This window comes from Silurus aristotelis, assembly GCF_946808225.1.
Source record: "Silurus aristotelis genome assembly, chromosome: 23".
Taxonomy (NCBI): Eukaryota; Metazoa; Chordata; class Actinopteri; order Siluriformes; family Siluridae; genus Silurus; species Silurus aristotelis.
Genome location: NC_139596.1, coordinates 13,396,912 through 13,421,765, shown reverse-complemented (window position 1 = coordinate 13,421,765; position 24,854 = coordinate 13,396,912). Strand labels below are relative to the sequence as shown.

The window sequence follows — 24,854 nt, the reverse complement described above, 5'->3', positions numbered from 1 at the left end:
AAAATTATCTACTGTTTATCAGTTTTGACGATTTATCGGCACCCATAGTTAATTGCTGGAACTACAGTATTAGCTATCGGCAAATATCCATACCGATAGTTTTTCAGGGTTGTGTCTGCGCTGGAGCAAATGAAAAGTTCGCTCATCATTATACAGAACAAGAGCTGCCTCTAGAGGTGAGTCAGTGACACCACGTCGTTTTTTTTTTTTTTTTACATGACTGCGCTCTGTACATAAATTTACTTAATTAAAAAAATAATTAGTAAATGAACAAACAATAAACAATTCTTCAAAAGCATCTTTGGTTAATGTTGCAAATAGAATCTGTAAAACTGTAAAGTGTTACCATTTCACATCCAAATCCAGTCATGCTTAAAATGGCCATTTTTAAATGTGTTCACAAAGTCCACAGCATTGAAATTACCTTTACTTTAATTAAGGTGCAATACTATTTTACATGGAGTGGTATGTTTTAAACCAGTATCCATTTTAAAAACCATTGGTTGATTGATCATTATCTGCAAGTATAATCTAACTAAGCTATCAGCATTGGTAAAATCCACTTTCAGTAGACCTCTAATACGTCACTTCCCAATATACTTGAGCTATCAGCAGGAAAAGCCTATGGGAAGGCAATGCCACAAGACTATATTATCAGAAAGAAAATAAACTGTAAGGCCACAGCTTTGACATTATTCTGATTTATGTCAAATGTGAGGCAGGCAATCACCAAGAAATCAGATCAGGGAAAGAATTGTCAAACTATACAGAATAATGGCGTGAAGCAAAAAACTAAACACAGTCACTGAAAATCTAGTCAATGGACTAGACTGGACTATCCATCACAGTGGTACCATTTCTTTTCTTTTTCCCAGACTGAAGCACACATGACTCTTCAAGCACAGAACTGCACTTTTTATGGGTCTATTATAACCAGCAGACTGGAATCATCCATCCTGCAGGCTGCACAGCATGAAATTAAAGTCCACTCGCTTTGGTTCAAGAATTGACTTCCTGCACAAGGGCTACAGATCTCATGTTTTACTGTGCTCCATGCTACACCTCTGACCTTGAATACTTAAACAATCAGGGTTCTGGAAGATTTGTAATATATCCCATTGACATTGTGCACTGGACAGAAATACACTCTGGACTGCATGGCTGCCTGTTCCTGCCCATCACTGAGCACCATACGGTAGCATTATGGCACAGTGAGTAACATTGTGCATCTTATCTCTCATCTTAACATTGTACATTGTGTGCCTTATACCCAGTGTACCCCAAAAAAAACTTTGGATTTCACATGACCCTGGCTAGGATAAAGCCCTTACTGAAGATGAATGAAAGTGTAATGATACATGCTGTGCTACAACCCCAACCAGTCTTTCAAATAGCTACAAAAACATATCATTGACTGAATACTCTGATAAATATTTACATGACCTACAGAATAAATATATAGTCATGACTGACTGTAACTGATTTTCATCTCTAAAGCAACCCATCAACCACAAAAAATCTGTTGATCTGTCTACAGGCTTATCTACTCATTTACCCAGTGCCACTCCATTACTCAATTATTTTACACACCTAATGCTGTGATTAGAACCAATTATTCCCACATACATTATCACATTCTGCATCACATGGCAGCATTAGCTTGCAGAGTTGTTTCAGTTAATGGAAGGATGTCAAATATCTGCCAAGTATCTGCCAATACTACTGAATATCCCATATGGCATAATATGACATCATAACAACATAATCCTTAATACAAACCTCTATAACAGATACTGATTAATTCATAAATCTCTGGCTGTTCCTATAACCAGCAATGTCACTTAAAAGATACCAAACTGTAGCAACTGTTACAGTCTAGCAACTGTAACAGTGGCATTATGTGGTCTTATTCAGCATGACAGTATAAGAAGGAACTCTTCGTTTTGATCTAAACAGAAACAGTGAAGAAAAAAAAAACAAAAAAGAAAAGAAAGGAAACGTGTAGGATGAAGCATTTCTGAAGGATTCTGAACCTGAGTAAATCTAATTAAAAATGTTCACACATTGATGCACATAGTAGAATAATCTGTACCACCTCTGGATTGAAACCAGCAGCTGGGGTGTGTTTGTGTGTGTGTGTCAGAGGTGGGGAGTAACGAAGTAGAAAAACTGTATTAAGTAGATTTTTCCAGTGTCAGTACTTCACTTTACTATTTCTTTTTCCGGACAACTTTTTACTTTCACTCAAACCAGATTCGTTACTTTAGTTTTAATCTTTTTGCTGACATAATCAATATTTTTTCTTCTCATTGTGCGCCGTTTTCAGCACATCAACCCATTTCCTGTCATTGCGCAGCTTTTTCAATCAATCACTGGTGTATCATTTCCTGGCTCTCACACACCACAGACATAGACTAGTTTATGAAGCTAACAATCAGCAAGGCAGAAGGCAACAAAAAATATGATGATAACGTGGATGAGACAGAGGGAGTCAGAGATGTAAACATGACTGAGAACAGAGACTTTCCTGATCACATGATCATCACCATCTTTTCTCTGCTTGTGTTTATATGGTGGTTTTCAGCCTGGATACATTCATTAGATAACAAAATGTCAAATTTGTTTGGTAGTAATATTGAATTTTGACATATTAGGGTTGTTCATTCATTTCTTTCATTTGTTTTAACGGCACTCATTTTTATTAACATGCCATTTCTGTTTGACCATTTTTATAAAAAATATCAATAAATAAATAAAAATCAGACGTAATTAAAACCTAGAGTTTGATACAGTCTCAGTTTTCATTATCATTTTATTAGTCATGATAATATAGTGTATAGCTCAGCATTAATGATATCCTGCAGAGCCACAGTGAGGCAGTGTGTTTCTGCTTAATGTATCAAAGGGATACCCTCTATCGTTATAATCAGACTTGAAATGCAGCCCTGGCTTGAGTACACACAGTCTAATCAACTAAATGTGTTACAAGAAACTATGGCTCAGATATACCAATTTTAAGACACTGAAGAAACCGAAGACAACTTCAGCAACTTCTGTGAGTGCCAAGATTCAGGATTTCAGGATTTTAAAACATGGTACTCACTATAAGAGTAGGAATCTTGGGTCCAATATGATTCATTGAAATGTCAACTTACTTCGGCACTACATCAATTCTTATTTCCATACATGGCATGTTTGTTTTTACTGGGTTACTACTCTTTATTTATCTTTGATGTACCTTGGCTCCAGCATGTGCAATCTGAGCAAAAGCCTAGCAATTCTTTTGTGATGAATATTGCAAATGACATGGTAATCCGCTTTTTCTGTATTATATCAAAGCTTTGGCACTGATGGTCTCAGTTCAATTTTTTCTTTAGCTCTGGATGGGTTAGGATGTTGTGATTTTTTATTGTATTCCTCCAAAATATTTAATTTTCTATTATGGGGCTTTTTGTCCTTTTAATTCACAAAATTAATTTAAATACTTAAAAGAAATTTATCATGGGTATTGGTGCATCAAATATTTTTATAAAGTTTTTTCCCCTCACCACTATACTGTACGACACACACTGTGTCAGTTTTAAAGATGAATCCAATCAACCGCTAATGGGTCACATCTTATTTTCAACATAGTTAAAGGAGGAAGGTCGAGCTAATGGCTTCTGAATAATGAATTTAAGTGCTAGAAGATGTCCAGATTTTACAAGACAAAGTTCGAATCATTCACCAGTTTAATATATATATGAGTCTATAAGTCTGTCTTTTTCATATTTCAAATGAATCTTACTGATAAGTACAATTACTAGATTCAAATAAAATCATACTTGGCATAATCACCTTAGTCTTAAAAGTAGTGATTTAAATTAGTTTATTATAATAGCTTTAATGGCCAGGACCTTTGAGGCAGTTGTTTAATTGATTTTATTTTTTGTTTCAAAAATTTTAAGTGGTTCTCTTCCTTCAGGCTTTCAGAGGTTCCACCGGCAAAGCGTCAAAAAATCAATACAAAGTAGAGGAATCCAAGTCGCATTTAGAAGAGTAGAGTATTTCCAGCCCAGTAATGCACATATTGGGAAATTTGATTCCAAGATGCAATAGAATCTTCATGGCAGCTGGCAAATTAGGCACAAAACCAGTTTATCTGAATAATAACCAGAATATCTAATGTAATGAATGATATAGTGGTGACTACTGATTGTACTGGTCCCCTTAACTGGGAAAACTGCCAGTTTCTCCAATATGATCGTTTGTTTGAAATGAATATGAGCGCGTTCTCATACATGTGTACATTTGTCCACAAACACAAGATCCTTATCCATGCTGACATGACAGTACACTAAACTCATTATCATGTTCAATGGAACCTTTTTTTGAGATGACATCATGTTAAAAGTAGCCATTACAAGATGTGACTATTAATGGATACACACGGTCAGCAACAATGTTCGATTGGTATTAATGGGCTTAATGTTCGGAAAAAAAACATTCCAACGCCAATATACCACCACCATCAGCCTGTTGACACAAGACAGGTTGGGTCGATAAATTCATGTTGCCAATGCCAAATTCTGTGCTCTGTTCCCACTGTAGCCTCAGATTCCTGTTCTTTGCTAAAAGGAATGGAATCTTATTTAGTGCCCTGTTGATGTATTCTATCCGGCTAAAAGTTTCACATGATGTGTATTCTGCAATAATTTTGCTCACCACAGTCTGGCCATTCTTCTTTGGCCTCTCTCAGCAATAAATGTTTCACCCACTCACTAGATGTTTTGTCTATTTTCACACCATTGCTGTGTAAACTCTCGGGACTTGTGTGTGAAAATGCTAAGAGATTAGCAAATTCTGAAATACTCAAACCAGTCTGTCTGGCACCAATACCCATGCCACAGTACACTTGAAATTGAGATTACATTTGATCGCAACTCTGCTGTTTCAGTGTGAATATTACATCAAATTCTTGACCGAATGCTTCAATATATTGCACTTCTGCCACGTAATCCGAATAAATAGAATGAACAGGGTGGAGACTTTGGGGTATTAGAGACAATAAAATGGTGCAAAAGATATGCATCAAAGAAACATTATGTGCCAGAAAGCAACATATTTACCCTGTTTAGATCTAAAGAAAAGAAAATGCATTTAAAAATGTTAAGATTAATGAAAAACCCATCCCAACATTCATAATTAATCCGACCTTCTAATATCATGGCCGGCGATGAGAGCTATAAAAAGATTACTGAATAATGCATGCTGTCATAATTAAGTTATCATTAAAAAAGTTCCTTTGGGGACTGGCAGATTACTCATGTTCATGGAACTTGCACTAATTCTTCTCTATCAAAGCAGATATATTTATCTGTATCCCTCTCATTGCCCACTAATGTCCCCTAGCTCAGTCATCTATAAAAGTCTGGGTCCAATAGATTTTCTTTAGGAAAGGCCTTCCGCCTTGTACTGAGATATAAATGACTGTTTTGACAGTCTGTGAACTGAGAACTTGATGAGTGAAAGAATGTTGAGAGACCAAATTATCAGTTATAGACAACACACTAATTTTGGTGGGATAAATTGTCTCTGTGTGACTCATGCACACATATACACCCACTTATCACATTGGCTCAAGCCATGATACCTCCCTGCCAGCAGAGGCCCTCTTGGCTGAATACTAAACACTTTCAGGGCACTTCTTGTCTAGACAGCACATAATGACAAAACAAACAAGCATTCACATTTTGCTTCACATTTCACTTTTTTTAGGACTTTTAAACTGACTTTTTTCTCTACCAAAGCTATCAGCCAAACTACTAACTACTTATGTTTGAGATAAAAAAATTGATTACTCAATTGTAATTAATTGTAATTTATCAGGTTGTCTTCAGCAAACTGCTTGCGGGCTTTCTTGTTAGTCAACTTTAAATAGAGACTCTGTCTGGGAAGAGGGCCATGCAAACCGACTTGTTGCAGTGTGCGCTGTATGGTCTGAGCACTGACAAGCGGACTCTAAATCAATGCTGCAGCACTCATGCAATTGTTTTTTGAAGCCAGTTTCTGCACCTGACGTACAGCACGAGGACTCAGCTTCTTTGATGGACCCTTGCGAAGCCTGTTCTAAATGGAACCCGTCTAGGAAAACCTCTGTATGACCCTGACCACTGTACTGTAACTCAGTTTAAGGGTATTACTGATCTTATAATAGACCTGGCTATCTTTGTCAAGAGAAACAATTCTATTTCTCAGATCTTCAGAGAGTCTTTACCATGAGGTGCCATGTTGAACATCTAGTGGTCAGTATGAGATAAAATTTTAACTGCTGTAATACAGTATGGACAAAACAATAACATCAGAATAGGGCATTGCATGGTTACACGACATACAGCTGTAATCAATTTTTAGACAATAATGACTGTATGTTGAGTTATTTTCAGAGGACAGTAAATCTGTACTGATATACAAGCTGCACATAGACTACTCTAAAATATATCCAATTTTCTTCTCTATTGTATTTCCCTTGAGAAGAAATACTAAAATAGTTGCTGAAATGTGAGGGGTGTGCTCGCTTTTGTATATAGAACATTTATATTATAGGGAGTGCTCTGTCTGAAATTCAGTGGCCTTTGGACGTCATTTTATTTGCCAAAAATTGTTATCCCACCTTCTCACCTATGAGAAATCTGCGCATGTCTTCCTCTAACTGCTATATACAGGACATGATGAAAATGAGACAGTGTTCCTTTTTAGCAGCTCCAGTACGATCTTGAAGCTACAGTGGTTGGCAGCATTAGCTGTGTTGCCTTCACAAGCAACCAGAGATGACTCATGCTCAGATAAGGAGAGACTCAGCTGGGCTACTGCTAAGCTTGAGAGACGAAGGGACAGGGAGCGTGGAAAATGTTAATGATAATTCAATCATAGTCACCCAATCTTACTTGAATGACAGGTAATGGAAGTGGGAGGTGTTTTTAGAAGACCAGAAATGATTTGTTATCAGAGAGAGAGAAACGATGGATGGCAAATTGAAGTTTGTTGTGGGAAAAATGTTGAAATTAGAAATACAAATCAAAAAATGACTAAATATAGAAAAATCATTATGTTCCCATAAACCATTTTAAGTGTACAAGGAACTTTTTTTCTCATTACCAGGTTCCCAGGCTTCCTTCAGAAACATGTTTACCCTTAGGCTCGCTTGTAATGTGTATTGTATTGGTACAAGTATGAGGTGTGATCATTTCTCCATTCAATAAGTGCATGTCAATGTTTAGACAGGTGTGTTTGAGCGTCCCATAAGCTCGTAATGAGCCCATTACTAGTCCACACCGTTGTGCACCGAAGTGCACACTGTTTTCTCTATGACTCAAGAGCTACCCAGATAATGGACCGGTAATGCAAAAGCAATCCATCAGTCCTTGGCCAGCTGTCTACAAAGATACAAACAACTCAAGATGATGTGAGCTTAAAAGGAGAAACTGGCCAACAATTCGGATTTGATTTAATTAGATTCGTATTGATCTTGGAAGTATGATACTTCATCTTTTATATGTTGAACACTGCCAACCACAACTGGCATCTTGGTACAAAAGTCAGCATCCATATTAAAACTTAAATACAACATGAAAGTATCCACTGAGGGAAACAAAGAGCTATAAGATAATCATGTCCTACCTCCTCTGTCCCTAATGGCAAGATTAATGCCTTTCTTTAACACGATGTCCAGTTGGTACATCCCGGGGCTGATGAGTCCAGGCGGATCTGCATTACTCGGCTCTACAGTGTTGATGCCCTGTAGGTAGAGAAAAAAGTTAAGAGTATGAAGATCACGATGTTTAAAAAAATATATCATTACAAGGACAGATACAGATCTGAGAACAAAATTACATTCATGAGAAAATGTTAAAATATTGGAGTAAATTTCTGATAAAATACACACTGATTTGATATTAAAGAGGAACTACCGACAAGTACAGTGTAGTTTTATGCATTAAGCCACCGCTGGACTTGTAGTGGAATCCTGCCATTGTCGTGGCACTTTCCCTAAAAGCTTCATATCTCATTCCACAAAGAGGCAATGTTGGTCTTGAGTAAAACCTTTAATCCTTAGCTTAATAGCTTGGAGTGATTTCTAATTAACTTGTAAGTCACTTTGGATAGAACAAAATGATTTCTTTGTTTTTTCCCCACGTCGCACCCTTTCTTTAGTGGATACGAAAGGCTGCTGTTATCGTAAACATTTTCCTTAGTTAATTCCGGATTGCAATTTACTCATACTTTCTGTTTGACTTTACAGTAAAAAGTTGTGTGTGTGTTATTATTAATCCCAATGTCCAGAAGAGGGTGGCTTACTTTTGTGTCTGGTTCCTCTCAAGGCTTTTTTTTTCATGGGGTTTTTCCCTGTCACTGTCACTTATGGGTTGTTCATTCAGGACATTGAACTATGTCTTCTGTGAACCTGTTTTATATCAATGACCATTGCAAGAAGGAACTATAAGGTATGAAACATCTGTTGCTTTAAAAGTATGCTGAATGGTTGATAAAACATATTCAACATTATTCTCAAAATCCCTTCTCTGCTAAAAAGAAATCTGTATCTGCAGAGATAACTATATAAAATCTGACTGTATGTTGTCACAGCTGCAGTAAAGAAGCCTGAAGATTAAGAAGATCAGGAGAAGATGGTGTTTTTCTGAACACAGGATATTCAGTAACACCTCAAAGTTTAACACAACCAAGGCAATTTACACCTTGACAAAAACTAAAACCTTATTTCTGAAGTCATTGTTAAAACTTCCACAGCTAACAAGGACACGCCAATGCTCTTAATGCACTACATTACCACCACTCAAGCATTACAGCTTGAGTTACATTCTCTTTCTGGCTTCTACTAAATAGCAATATATCTGGTCAATACGCCAGTTTGTGGACACCGGAGATGCCCACTTCTGCATATATTCATACATTTCATTTTAGATTTACATTTACAGCATTTGGCAGACTCCCTTATCCAGAGCCACTTACAATTATATCATTATACATCTTCGCAGTCGAGGGCCTTGCTGAAGGGCCCACCAGTGGCAGTTTGGTGGAGCTGGGATTTGAAATCATGACCTTTTGATCAGAAGTCCCTTATCCTAACTACTGAGCTATCACCTCCCATATTAATCCCATTTTGCCATTGTAACAAACCAATATTCTGGGAAGACATTCTAATCAATTATTAGTGAGACACAATAGCGAGGTCAGGTAATGATGTGTGTGGAGTCCTGGGTTGCATCCAAAATGTGTTTATTATAGTGTGAGGTCAGGACCCAAGGTAAGAAAATTTGAGTTCTTAATCATGTCTTATTGGACCTCACTTGCCATTTTAAAACCAGCATACATTATACAAAGACAATTGTGTTCTTCCACATTTGTGGCAACAGTTTGGGAAAAATCCACAAGTGGGTTTAATGGACAGGTGTCTATACTTTTGGGTGTACACTGACCAGACATACACTTTATAGCCACAGTTCAGGCATAACATTATAACCACCTGCTTATTATTGTGTTGGTCCCACTATTGCTGCCAAAACAGTTCTGACCCGTCGAGCATTAACAACATTAACTTCTTCAGCAATCTGAGCTACAGGAGCTCGTCTGTTGGATCAGACCACACAGGGCAGCCTTCGCTCCCCACATGCATCAATGAGTCTTGACCACCCATGACCCAGTCACCAGTTCACCACTGTTCCACCAAGGACCACTTTTGATAGATACTGACTACTGCAGACCGTTAAAACCATTCACAAGAGCTGCAGTTTTGGAGATGCTCTGACCCAGTCGTCTAGCCATCACAATGTGGCCCTTGTCAAACTTGCCCATTTTTTTCTTTTTCCAACACATCAACCGTGAGGACAAAATGTTTACTTTCCTAATACATCCCACCCTATAAACAGGTGCCATGGTGAAGAGTTAATCAGTGTTATTCACTTCACCTTTCATAATGTTATAATGTCATAATTTTATGCCTGCTCGGTGTATAGTGTTACAGAGTTGTACAAAATGCAAAAATCTAGATCATCTGCTGATCTTATTCAAGACCAACATGCGATATGGCAGATGTATCATCACGGATGCCTCGTAAGACAGAGAAGCTATTTTTCCATCACATTTAAGTACCATTAAGTGCCTCCTCTCTTGCTTTCATTCAAAGCGTCTCAAGGGATCACAAGCATTTTAGGTTTCTTAACTAGACTGAAAGTGGCTTTGCATAATGAGCAGGCTAGAGTTGATGGAGAGGAATTGATCTCTTATGAATTAGATATGATGCTGCTAGAGTTTCACCCCCCTGAGCCCAACAAAGTTTACAAGATTATGATGAATAGTGAACATTGGTGGACGAAGTACACAAAGAACGTACTTGAGTAAAAGTAGACTCTGTAAAATATGACTCCAGTGAAAGTAAAAGTGCTCCCTTTAAACTTTCACTTGAGATAAAGTACAAAAGTATTTGCCTTTGAATGTATTTGTAAGTGTACTTACTGTAAGTATCCAAGTACTATGACTTATTATGGCTATAATGTATTATTATCGTTTTTATCACAAGACTCTTTGCTTAATCCACTCAGTTTATGTAAAAAGACTGTTACTCTTAACACACCAATCTTTTAATAGAATGATATTAATGAGTCAAACACCGATTGATATCAAATAAATTATTATGAGCCCAAAACCTCCTTTTCAACATCTTAAAAAAAAGAAACGTGCATATAAGGCCATGGGTAAGTTCATGTCAGGAGTTTCTTTCATCATTTATTGCTCTCAAAATGTTCTGCTTGATGTTAAAATGGTGCTGAACTGTATGTTGGTGATAAGTAGATACCACCAAACATCAACGGTGGTTCTAGCTTGAACGACGCCATGATCCAACTTATCCCCATTAATTAGTTTTAACTTGGATCAGTAAAATATTATCTGAGCACATTTCTGAGCTCAATTTCATGTAGAAATATCACCCTAAATGCATTTATTGCACAATTAAATACATGTCATTCTGCACAATTATTCAAACTCTCAGAACCAAGAACCATAAAATTTGTTGGCTAATTGTAGCCATAAGATACATACAACATCTACTTATAATATATGTGTGTAAATCAGCTTTTTAAGCTGCACTAGAGATTTCCCCATTACTGAACTCAGTTTAGGACCTTTTCAGTACAATCACAGAAAACCTTTATCAGAATCAGAAAAAGCTTTATTACCAAGTATGCTTACACACACAAGGAATTTGACTTGGCGTCAGGAGCTTCCAGTGCAGGAGAAAGTACAGACATAATGTAACAGAATAGTAAACCAGACAGTTAAATAATGCAATATATACAGAGTAAAAGTGTTGTTGAATAAATGTACAGATGTTATTTACAAGTGTACAGTTTATAAATGGACCATTTGGATTCTATGTACAAATGTAACAGCTATGATGGACAATGTGTATTTATGAATATTAAAATTTTTCATGCTGAGTATAGCCTGCGGGAAAAAACTGTTTTTGTTCCTGGCTGTTCTGGTGGACGGAGCTCTGTAGCGCCGACCAGAAGGCAACAGTTTGAAGAGAGCGTGGGCTCGGTGTGTGGGGTCCAAAGTGATTTTCTTAGCCCTTTTCTCCCCTCTGGATGAGTAAAGATCTTGGAGATTGGGCAGTGGGGCCCCTATAATCCTCTCAGCAGTCCTGACCGTCCGCTGTAGCCTCCTGATGTCTGATTTGGTAGCTGAACCAAACCAGACAGTTATAGATCTACACAGGGCAGACTCAATGATGGACAAGAAGAACTGTTTCAGCAGCTCCTGTGGCAGGTTGAATTTCCTCAGTTGGCAAAGGAAGTACAACTTCTGAGCAATTATGACATCACCTCAATTGAAGTTAACCAAATTAATGTGTCTGTTTATCTACAATACAACCAGACCAGTTTGGCTGTAATTGTTTTGTTGCTACACACATTATGATAAACTACATACTATAAATTATAATTTTTTGCAAGCTAAAAGAAATATTATTGCTCTAGCCAGCAACACAGCATGACCTAAATGATATACAGTTGTTAGCCTATTTTATTGTATGTATTAGCCTTTACTATCCTCATAATGAAATGATTGATAGAGCTGAATTGGGCTTCTGGGGGTTTAGACCATTTTTTTCATCCATGATTTAAATTTGGATTCCTTGCTGATACCCCGCCCCTCCACGTTTACTTACATGATATAATGATTAACTTGACTGTGCAAATGAGAGGGGAAAAAACAAAACAATGTTCGGTTTTGTTTTTTTTTTGGTTTGTTTGTTTTTGCGAGGATGCCCCGTGCCGCACCCTTCGGTAAGATGCCTATGTCGCCTCTGTCTAAATCCACCACTGCCAAGCCGCAATCAAAACAAGTTTAAAACAGAGCATGTGCTCTATCCTGATTGGTGGCTTGCTGTTTGTTTGACCGGTTAAGTTTTTATCCACTCATAAATAAAAAGGAACGACTGATTTTGCGAAATGTAGTAAAAAGTACGATATTTGACTTTGAAATGTAATGAAATTAAGGTAAAAGTCTTCCCGAATGGAAATATTTGAGTAAAGTACAGATACGTGAAAAACCTACTTAAGTACAGTAACGAATGACATTTACTTCGTTACTGCTCACCACTGAGAGTGAATAGGATATTCCACACCATGGTTCACGGTGTGTCTGAACTAATAATGTATCTATTAATGTAACACCTTATTTGGGATCAATTTAAACTACTGATACAACCAGAAAGCTGAAGGGGGAAATAGGAATTCAGTTACAACTTTTTTACACACATTTATTTGTTTGTTTTGTTTATTAATTTAAAAAAAGAACATAGAAGAACCATTCCAATAAATTATTAATTTTCTTCTAATGTAAAAGCTTCATTTGGTGGATTTCCTAAATCTGCATGTGAATGTGATTAATCCCACCATGCCAGTGACAGATGATGCTTAATCTGAGATCCATTTAATTTATTAACCCAGTTTCTCAATAACTACCCTGGTCAAATGGCTCACATCAGCTTATATGGAACATTTTAGAAGCCAGATATAAAGCATATAAAACCAATAGTGATGTGGTAGAACATTCTGACATCACCTTCTTGCTCCTCTCATGTAAGACTAATGAATGTTTGCATGGCACATCAGTTTTTCCAGGCAATATTTGTAGTAAAAATCACACAAAACCTGTAAATTTGTATATCTGGCTGAATTTGTTTATTTCCATTTAGTGCAGGTGGCAGAAGATTTATTCTATTTGCATTTGTAATATGAAATGTGATTGTGATGTGTTGTGTGTCAACCAACTTAGTGCTCCGTCTGTGGAGCGCCAAACTCATTTACTGCATACAGGCCTTACACAGATAAAATACTCCATACTTTATTTCCAAAACGTCTGTACATGTTTATTGCCTGCAACATAAAGTGAAACATAGAGCACAGAGCACATAGAGGACTGTATGTCTGGAAAAAAATCTATTTGCATAGAGCACTCTGTAATTCAATTTAAACTACAGATTTCCATCTGCCCAGGGGGTTTTGAATGACAAATGTGTCCTACAAGGTAAAATGCAAACATATGCTAGACTACTGTTCTCTAGTATCCATAGCAAACTCATCTCAATACACATGCCTGTTTGGTTATGAGTTGATATTTGGTCTGTAAAACATTTCTAAAGTGTGTATATTCCCTGTTATGTGCAATGCCTATTATATAAGCCTTGCTGTTAATGTTTGCTTGCAGTAACAGTATCAAGGTAAACATTTGCACAGGGAACAACCACTGTTTCATTCAGAAGGTTTTATAAGCAAAATGACAACCAGGATATTGAACCCCTGGGGTATGATTTTGGCACTGTGAAATAAAGTGTCTTGTGCTAAAATAGACTGTATCTACTAGTTTACCGTTACGTTAAAATGCCAAGCAGACATCATATGCAAAATTCAGAAAGGTTGGCAAATGTTATAAACAGAATTATCAATGGACTGAACAGACAAAATGTAATTTTGTGGATTATTAAGTCTTTATATCAGATACACCTATTTAATGCTATCGTCATGTCATAATTTTGTCCAGACAGAAAACTTTGGAGGAGACAAATGTTTTACTAAACATTTAAATTGTAATTATTATTATTATGTTTTATTATTAATAAATATAATTGCATAAAGAAATACAATATATTTATAAATATATAAAGCTATTTTTTAAACAGTATACTTATTACCTTATCTCATCAAGACTCTCATATTTGCTTTAACTTTTTTTAAACACTGTATCTTCTGTGCTTCAGGTTCACTTCTTACCATGCCTGACTGACTGCACCACACTACACCCTGTGCTTCAGCCATCCCTTATGGCACACAGACTGAGTGTCTAACTCTTAAGCAGATGAACATAGTTTTTAGCACTGCTTTAGCAGCTTCACCAAGCCACATTTACATTCTGCAATCCCAGCTGTGCTTGACTACAACCTGTGGCTCAAAAAGCATGAAACTAACTTTTACACCGGTACCTGAGTGTCAGGAGAAACCTCAAGCTATGCTTCCTCCAATGTGTTCCCTTCACCTTTGCCATCAGAACAGTACAGTTACACCGAAATGTATTTTCTTATAAAGGATTACACATTGAGTGTATAAAACCAGAATAGAGAACCTATAAACTTCCTCATGAAAATGCTCTGCAGAAGTGACCTGTCCAGTGTACAGCCAACTTGATTAGCCAGCACTTGGACCACCACTTTTATTACACAGCTATCAGAAGTATGGGTTTCTCAATAACTATGGACTTATTTAAATATTTTGGGCCACATGAATCGTTTAATAGAAATATTGTGTACACAGAGCGTCAACAGTAAATGATATTTAAAGACATTGCTGGAAAATGTGGGCACTACTGCAATATTGCAAAGCGATTAGTAAATATAAGGAGATTAGTCTAAAAGTTCCAATCTAGAGTCATGTGCAGAACATCTACAATTATTTGTGCTAAAGGCAGCAGAGACAAATATTTCAGTATTCAATATTTTACAATTATTACAGTGCGTGTAGCTGAAATATTTATAGGATGTTGGTTTAGTCATTCATTTTACACTGTGTAACACCAATTATGCTCCAGAGAAGAACTATAAATAAAATTGCAAAACAATTTGTAATTTACTGTACACTAATGTTTTTAACTTTTTAAAATGTTACTAAAATTGGTTGAACCACATTCCAAGGTTAATTTATATGTCCTACATCCACAGTGGAACTTTTGAGTGTGTGTATCACTCTACTTGTGTGTGTTTGCCACATGAAATTTTACTTCCTACTTTCAAAATGTCTGATACAGTATTGACATGGCAAATGCTAATTTTCAGTAATATAACTTCACACTTAGAATATAAAAGCTCATAAGATGAAGACAAATAAGAAAAGGAATCACATTTATTGTCACACTGTTGTGAGCTAGCCATCTAGTTGGCCTGCTATAAAATAAGTCTAACTTCTTTGGCATCTATTTCTGTTAGTGTCTAAAATATCACTTACTCTTTATATTTTTTTGCTATGGAACTACTGTATAAAAACAATGTCCCAATGGTATAGTTATAGTGAAAATCAGGATGAGTATCATAAGGATCCATGGCAATATTACTGATATTCAGTAATATCAGTTACAGTATTTCTGCTACAGGCCAGACAAATGTACAGTATATGCTTATACACTACAAAATCTTGGAGGTCTTGAAGTAATCCACCTTTAATTATGACCTTTAATCCCTTTCCTTTTCAATATCATGACCAGGCTGACTGAAATCCACTGAACCATGAATTTGGCTCAGCTTGAGCTCATATTGAGTAATTATATGAGTGATATAGGAGAGTCAGGGAGCTGAACACCTCTAGAGAGCTCTCTGAGTGACAGAGACGCTCTATGTTCAGCCTATTTTCCATCACCCTACAAAGCCTCTGCCTCTATATCTTTCAAGATGCTATTTCTGTAGTATTTCTATGCATTGGAAATGGAAAATACATCATGCCATGACAGAAACAGCATAAAGGCTGATATACGCTCCGTCTAGCATAAATGATGCAGCAGAGATGTTCAGTCCTATGGATGTGTCCCCTGTGCCAGCAGGGTGTCACTGTGATTACAGAGTGGATAATCAAAATAGAAGTAGACCGCAGGCGTAAAGGCTTTGGGGGGTAAATTAGTGGGTTTCTCATAGTAAAAAAAAGCCTTCATACTCTGCAGTGTTCGGTCCTATCTTGGAGTGACAAGATAAATAAATCATAACAAATCTGTGCATAAATTGTGTAAAGATTTTAAAGGTGCTCTGATACTCACCCACACACATTTACAGTATGCCCAGATCTGACCAGTCATACTTTACATTTGCACACTTATTCAGAGCAACATGCAATTATCTCATTGTTACAACCGAGCAGTTCAGGGTTTAAGGCTTTGCACAAGGATCCAGCAGTTGCAGTTTGGTACTGCTGGGATCTGTCTAAATTACCTGCCAAGCAGTAATACAACACTTTAACTATTGAGCTACCGCTTTCTTTCCAAAGTATTGAACAATGGAAATCCGAAATGGAAAGTAGAATACAGTCGTTTACAGCTGAGTAGCTCACCTCAGTAGAGCTTTATTAGATTAGATTAGATTAGATTCAACTTCTTGTCATTGTGCAAGGTACATGTACAAAGCCAATGAAATGCACTTAGCATCTAACCAGAAGTTTATAAGTGGCTTATTTACAATAAATAGCCGTGTGATAAATAGGGTATGAGGTCCATATGTACAGTTGTGAGCATGATTAATGTACAGAAAGTTCAGTAAGGAAATAATATATGGTGTGTATATATAGTAATATACAATATACTGTGCATTGATAGACATGTCAGAAGATAACATTCTTATGTAGCTTTATGTATGTGTGGAGGTGGTAGCTTATTGTTTAAGGCGCAGAATCGTGAGTTCAAATCCCAGCCTCACTAAGTTGACATTCCTGGGCAAGGCCTTTAACCCCATAACTGTTTAGTTGTATAAATGAGATAAACGTAGGTTGCTCTGAATAAGGGCATCTGCCAAATGCCATGTAGTTTATGAAGTGAAGTTTGCAGAATTACTAATATGGAATGCTGGTAGTAAGTAAAATTGTATTCTTAACTGTAATTACTATTAGACCATACGTGATAGACTAATGTAATGTCCACGTCCTTCAAGATTAGTTTTTCTTAGACACTCTTCAGAGTTATACAGTATAAAATGGACCTGCAAGCACTTGATGTAGTTTTTGTCTTAGTCCAATCTGTGCAATTACTCTACATCAATCAGCAAAAGGCAATGTGAAATAGTTTTCCATTGCTATTACCAGTGTTGATCACGTGAGGCAAAATGTTTCAAATGCTTATTCTTAACTGGTCACACACATAGCACACATACTGTATAGTGCAGCTGAATATTTAAGCATCAAATAACAATGACGAACTGTTTTTGCAATAATTACACTTAAATCATGCCCACAAATGTAAACAAATAACATTATTATAACAAATCGCCAAGTTTATTTTATCACATATTATTGCCTACCAGCTGCTATGGTATAAGACCGGAGTAACTTATCAGCTTCATGCTTTTTGTTTTTATTTAAATGCTGCTGGTCAACTAGCTACATTAAAAGTAAAACAATTGTGATTGAATGTTATCACATGCATGTAATAAATTCTATTTCAATGTTTTCTGCATACACACAACATTTCTCTCTCACTCATGTGGTGAACACAACATACACACAACATTTCTAAATCATATGCCCAGGAAATTATATCTGAACATTGTATACAGAATATTAAAATATGACACCTGTTTAATTCAATATTCAACATTTGCTTTGGTTACTCTGCACTATGAAGTACCAAATATAAAAAAAAAACAATCTAACAAGGTGCACCATGCACTCATGAAGACATATTAAGTTGATTCTGGAGCACATAGTGACAGCTCACACTGCACATGCATTTTAAACACACAGGACAGACACGTAGAAGATTTCTCAGGAAATAAATCGAAATAACGTGATTAGACTCACAGCCATAGATCCATTAATCTCCTAAATACTGGTCATTTTGATACTGGATGCTTTTCCACATAAACCTCAGTTTGGCACATGAATCACAAACCAGATCAATAATAATCATCATTATTCAAATGAACAATGACTACAAAAATCAATAAAACTCAAAACCTTTCCAGGTCACAATTCTCTCACTGCAGCCTGCAAACACACATGATATAAAATTTCATCTCCATTTCAAGTTGAAAGAGTCTCTTTAATAAGGTTCTGTCTGCATAATACAGCCTACACCTAATGTAACTTCCACAATATGAGTGGGCTGACTTTTACAATGTTTCATGACAATGAGTGGGAATTCTATCTCTAAAAAACCAACCTGTCTTCCAATTAATGGTGCTGGAGGCTGTGTTCGCTGTAGGCACTAGCCAAGAACATGTCTAGTGATAATTAACTCATCAGAAAATCACATGTTGGATACTGTATAAATATAGATGCTTTGATATAAACATGATACATATTGTATATGTGCAAACAAACAAAAATGGCCAACCACTTCAGGTCTTAAATTGTATTACCAGTACTACTAAATACTATATAGACTTTATGTCTAACACTGAAGCTGATAAAAATGTAATTGAATTAGACTATCATTGTACCAAATAATCAATATTAAAACAGTTAAGATCCAAAGAAAACAATGCGTCTTGTGTTAGTAGTTATAATAAAACAATGGACATTGGTCCCAACAGAGCACAAGGATTAGTTTGCACTGGAGAAGAAATAATCATTTATTTGTGTACTGTGATTTTATTCTACACAATACTGGGCAGTGGTAGTTCTGTAAAGGAATTTAAATGGCGCATCGTTTCTGAGTAAAACAGTGGTTCCCCAGCTCTGTTTCTGGAGTAGCCCTGCTCAGCCTTTTCAAACACCGGGGGGGGTTCAGGAAGGTCTGGTAATTAGCTGATTAGTTTGAAGAGTTTAAGCAGAATAAATACTGGTCTGTAAAGACCAAAGCCACCAGGAGTTATTGTCACAACCTTGTCTCTATCTCTCACTTAACAAAAACCTAGCTGCAGGATATTGAGAAAAAAAGAGTCACCATGAGAAACCATGAGTTCCAATCACTCCTTAAATACACTCATTCATCCAATAGCCACTGCAGTAATCATGGTGGATCCAGAGCATATCATGGGAACACTAGTCTGAAGATCAGAATACACCCTTGTTGAAACACCAGCAATTTCTTTGTGGCCGATTCAAAATCTTTTTGTGTTTGTGCATTATCAAGCAAAATGTACTAAACAATGCAATAAATGTAGCAAATCAATTAAAAAAAATAAAAAGAACAGTATACAAAATCTCTTCAAAATAACCCTTTTGAATTGACATTTCATTTTCGTTATCAATTGTTAATTAGTAATTGGTTCTTTGGCTGATTCTTAGAACGATTAACGGTAACATCTGGTCTTAAAATTTTGGTACGAGTCCATTCTTTATTATTTTTCTTATTGGTATTTTTGCATGGGTACTATTTATAGGTTTTGAATATATTAAGAATAAACGGTTATATACTGAACTGTAAAATATAAATATATAAACCTACTTGACATGTCACATGATCAGACATACACACTGCCTCACTGACACAAGTTTGTTCCAGCTGAGAGAAACACTGCAGGTCAATGTGAGTTCATACTACAACACCCATAATACTTAACAATAGAATTGGCAATTGCTTCAAAAATTGGGAGTTTTATTCTTTTTTAATGAGCCATGTGAGTAGGAGAGTGCTCGCCATTCCTCTGGAGTAAAAGAAGGAATGAGGAAAGATGGACAGAAAGAAACAGAACCAAGGGGAAATCAATGCTCATGGTTTTAGATTAAGACGTTAAGGGGTAAATTGGGACACAAATAAAATCAATGTTTATCTGAATGATTTCTTTCTCAATAATGTATTATGACTTTTTCTTAGATAAACACTGAGCACAAAAGATGTAGAAAATACAGTAACCTGCATCAGAAAGAAACTTTTTGTCAAATCTTAGCCGGAATGATAAATATTTAAATGTATGCTAAGTCGAATAAACCGAATAACTCAGCATGTCACTGTTTATAATTCACATTAGCATTCAGTCCCTTTCACTGGTTTACCATTCAATCAAAGCATGTCGCAAATTGCTTGTACATTACTGTTCTGCGATCAATCATGCAGCCAACTGAAAGATCTGCTTGCATCCTGATCACACGTTCATCTGTCTTTTAAATGAAATCGATATGCAAGCAGGAGGCAGACCCCTACAGACCACATTTAATTGCCAGGAATAGATAGAATCGAGCATTATGTAAATGCAGATATAATTAGGCTAAGTAACAGGAGGAATAGAAATGAAGATTACATTTTGCATATCAAAAGGAATGATATTTGGTTTGAGGCTGCAACTGAGCTTTAGCCAAGAAACCTCATTTAGATTAAACAAAGCACTTTTTCAGCTTGATGAGTAATACATATGAATGTGCTCCGGTTTGTAGAGAGAGCCTGCCACACACCATTTCCACACAAACCACAACAAAGTATTTAAACTAGAGAGGTCAAGGTTAATGTTTTCAGAGAAACTGTTACAGTCTATACCTAGAATTCAGTCAGGATTGACCTTTTGACCTAACTGCCAATGCACTGACACTTGTTAGATATACATTGGATAAATGCAATTATACAAAAAGAAAATATAAATAATTTAATTAAAGTACTGCACAATGCTCATATTTAGCATTGTTTTTAAAATAGTTTTATTTAAATATAATGCACTGCTATTGCAATTAGTTGTCATTACAAAACAAATATCTTAAAACGTTTATTACATATAGTATGTGTATGTGTATTATGTATATAGTATGTGTTTAATTGCATATACTGTAGCATTAGTGTCATACAGACAGAGGTGGCAATAGTACACACATCCTTTACTCAAGAAGAAGTACAGATACTCTGGAAAAAGATTCTGGTACTGATTACACTTTTTCACTTAAATTAAAGTAAAGATGTTTAATATATATATTTCTGTACTGACAACTTTTTTCTTTTATTAATTATGTTTTTTAAGAATTAGATTTAACTTGTGTTTATGTTGAATTATACCTGTGGGAGGTTAATTAATGTTTTAATTAGACATACATTACATTGTACTTAAGTACACAGCAAATTAACTGAACCCTAAAGTTAACTTAAAATATGCTCCTTATGCAACTCTTTAATTCAGAAATTTTATATTCATGCAAAAAATGAAAGGATTAGAAATAATGACCACAGACCACCTATTTCTAATTATCCCAGGCCTTGCTTTTAATGTTCTGCAACAGTGAACTCTAAGTGCTTTGTTTTTGCACATGAAAGTACGCAGTACAGCTACATATTTTCTAAACTCTCACTTTTACTTGAGTTGTCTCTCTGTCAGTAGTCGTCTTCTGCAAATTCATGTCGCTTTCACACAACCGGTTCAAATATCTACATATTTTCCTCACGATTCCACCAGAGAAGATATGAAGTCTATTTCATACGTACATCAGTGTTACAGCTGTTAACACTTCAGAAGGGATATAAAGTGTAGAGGAGGCTTTCGTGAATCTCAAGATGTAATTTAGCACATTTCTACCATTAGTTTACCATCTTCAAAAAATTAGCCGCCACACAACCACAAGGGAGGAACTACGTATAATGAGTTTTTCTGCCCTTGGCTACTCAATCTATTATTAACCTCTGGCCGGCCACCTTTAATCAGCCGTAGTCTCTAATCTACTCCACATTGTGACCCATGAGCTCAGTGAACATCTCTAATCCACATTCCCTTTGTGTTGAACAGAAACCATGAGATTGGTGCACACCTCAGGCACCCAGCGCTGTGTGATGACGGTGACAAAAATGTAACTCTATGGCTAATCTAGTAATGGCACTGTTTCATAAAGCCAAATTGGCCAGAGGTGCTGGCAAACGAATCCAAACAGCTCATACTGGACAGATGCAATGCCATAAAAAGGGTTGATAACAGATCAATTTGTTTAGGGGGGTTACATGAGCTTATTTGCTTTTGAATATATAATTACAGAGTCCTGTGGAAGATTAGGCTTACAAAACTTCAGGCTGTGATATATGAGCAAATTTCAGTTGGATTAGATTCTGCAAGCGCAAGTTCAAGCAACAATAACCTTCAGACATCAAAATAATTTTTTTAACTGTTTTATGAATACCTTTGGTCTAGAATGTATGCAAAAGAAAGTATGAGCAAATAAGGATTTCCAACTTTAATTTACTTTAATGCACAGAAAACCACAAAATCCTACTGGTCGAATAATGTGAAAAATGTTTTATCTTTTTAAAAAAAAGATTGTTTTATTGGTAAGCTGCAAAAAATATAAATTTAATGTAGAAAATATGTGATTTGTCTTACCCCAGAATTTGTTTTTGGAAAAACCTTATCTTTCATTAAAAGTCACTGATATTACAATCCTATAGCAGTATTGCTTGAAAAACTGATCTCTACTGTGCTATAAATCACATTTGACTCTGTTTCCATTGTACTATAAGTTCCACTGATCTATAGAACTGCATCAGTTAAGTACATTATAGTGTAATGTAGAATATTTATTTATTTATAAATATTATAAAATCATAAATTATGTGAATATATAATACAGTTTGGTGTAATGCAACATTTATTCCACCCCACATCCCCCAGTTTGAATTTTGGCTCTTCATAGACAAAAGTTTGGGGTCATCTGACTTTTTTTTTTTTTTTTTCACTTAAATGAAGGATAAAATGCTTACAATGTAAACACCTACCTAACATTTGATCGAAAAAGAAATTCAGATGGATACCAAAGAGTTGCATACACACAATAATGTTATATTAAAGTTATATATTATATAGTAATAAATATATATCTAGCGCTATATATTTCCTGCACCCTTAAAAATTCATGAAGCAGTTTTTTGAGACACTACTAAAGCTTCAAATGAACTTCTGAGCTTCGAAAAGCTTCAAATGAGGTTCTATGGTAATATGAAACTAAATGTGAAGTTTTTTTTTTTCAATAAACACCAGATGTGGGTTTGGCAGACACAGAGAGGTAACTATGTAAAAAAAAGTAACTTATGCTCACAGTTAAAAATCGTGGAGGTTCATTAATGTTTTGGGCTCGTTTTCTGCCAGAAAAGACCTGTACATATTGTTAGGACCATTTTGTTGACATCATGGACTCTTTTAAATATAAACAGATATTAAATGAACACCTGCTTCAGCCAGAAGGGTTAAAAATAGTGTATGTTTGGATCCTCCAGCAGGACAGTGATCCAAAGCACAAACATGTTTTAATGATCACAAAATCAAGGCCCTTTTTTGCTCATATTCAGTTTGGTTGCCAATAATAGTGGGGGGCACTGTATGTGCAGGCTGGAGAGACAAACAAAAGTAAGGGAAGGTTGCAGTGACCTACAGTCCAGTAGAGAGCAAAAGAAAATCACAGAGGAAGACAATTTACGCTACAGACTGACAGAAACCCATACAAAAGCACTACAGTGCAGGACATTCACAAGACAAGCAGATCTAAGGAAAAGTGAATTTACTCAGAAACAGGGCATTAAAGTAAATGCGAAAATAAGAGAAGTGTCTAAGAAAACTATGGATAAACAAATGAAAACATACTTTATAAAACATTTGTAGAAAGTAAATATATCCTATAACAGTAAGACTGGTCACTCTGGAGAAATATCACTAATACACAAAGGAAGACAAGAAAATCCCAGGAGGAGGCCTGGAGGATGAGCTTCATATGCTGTCAGGAAGAAGGTGTGAAATTATGTACTACAAGATAGGAAGACTGAAACATGCATAAAAAGACTGAAAGAAAAGGACTGAAAGAGGCAGATATGCTAATGTAGCTGTTTAGAAGAAAGAACGGGAAAGACAGAGTATGAAAAAGAGAGAGACAGACAAACAGACCGAGGGCACAGCAGGAGCACAGCAGTCTCTGTCAAACATTTCCTGTGGGAGTTTGAAGTAGACTGTCGCTAATGCTTTAGAAATGAGTTCCGCTGCAGGGCTACACCACACTTTGTTCCCGCTCACACGTACATACACAATGCTGTGGATTCAGACAATCACACACTGAGCAGGATGATCTGCTAAACACGTTCCTTTCTTGTTCTCTAGTTTCCTGTAGATAATCTACAGGTAAAGCCAGATGTTGTCAGTGTTTACCACACATTCAACACTGTACTGGCTTTGTTGGTTTACAATAACCAGCTAATTTACAGTTCTATCATTATGAAGCTAAATGTTATGCCATGACCGTTTAAACATATATATAACTGATGCAAAATCTTGATAGTTTTCCAGGAATACTCCTGAATCCAGAGTGTCCTGAGCTGGTCTCATACCACCAGTTTCAAACTATAGACCCTTAGCACTTTGAAGAAATTCAGACTTAAAACTAAAGGTCCTTAATCTTAACTTAACTTAACTTAACTTAACTTAACTTAACTTAACTTAACTTAACTTAACTTAACTTAACTTAACTTAACTTAACTTAACTTAAACTTGCATTATAAAAAAAAAGGTTTCCCAGTGGCCAAGCCTGGAAGCAATACAAAGAAGGTATTCCATAACTGTCCCTTTTTTAATATTTTGAATAAATAAAAAATTTAAATGAAATGGCCCTGTGCCAATTTTATTTTATGTTGTTTTAATATTATTTTGAATTTTGAGGGGT

The 24,854-nt window shown here is 36.0% G+C and overlaps 1 protein-coding gene across 5 annotated transcripts in view; it reads right to left on the bottom strand.

Moving 5' to 3' along the window:
- Nucleotides 1-24,854, bottom strand: part of mctp1a (multiple C2 domains, transmembrane 1a) — a 151,574-nt gene that overhangs the window by 82,653 nt on the left and 44,067 nt on the right. For all 5 annotated transcript variants that reach the window (XM_083527616.1, XM_083527617.1, XM_083527618.1 and 2 more), the window contains exon 2: nt 7,660-7,777. In XM_083527616.1, the coding sequence (XP_083383742.1) occupies nt 7,660-7,777 (118 nt within the window). The remainder of the gene's footprint in view (nt 1-7,659; nt 7,778-24,854) is intronic.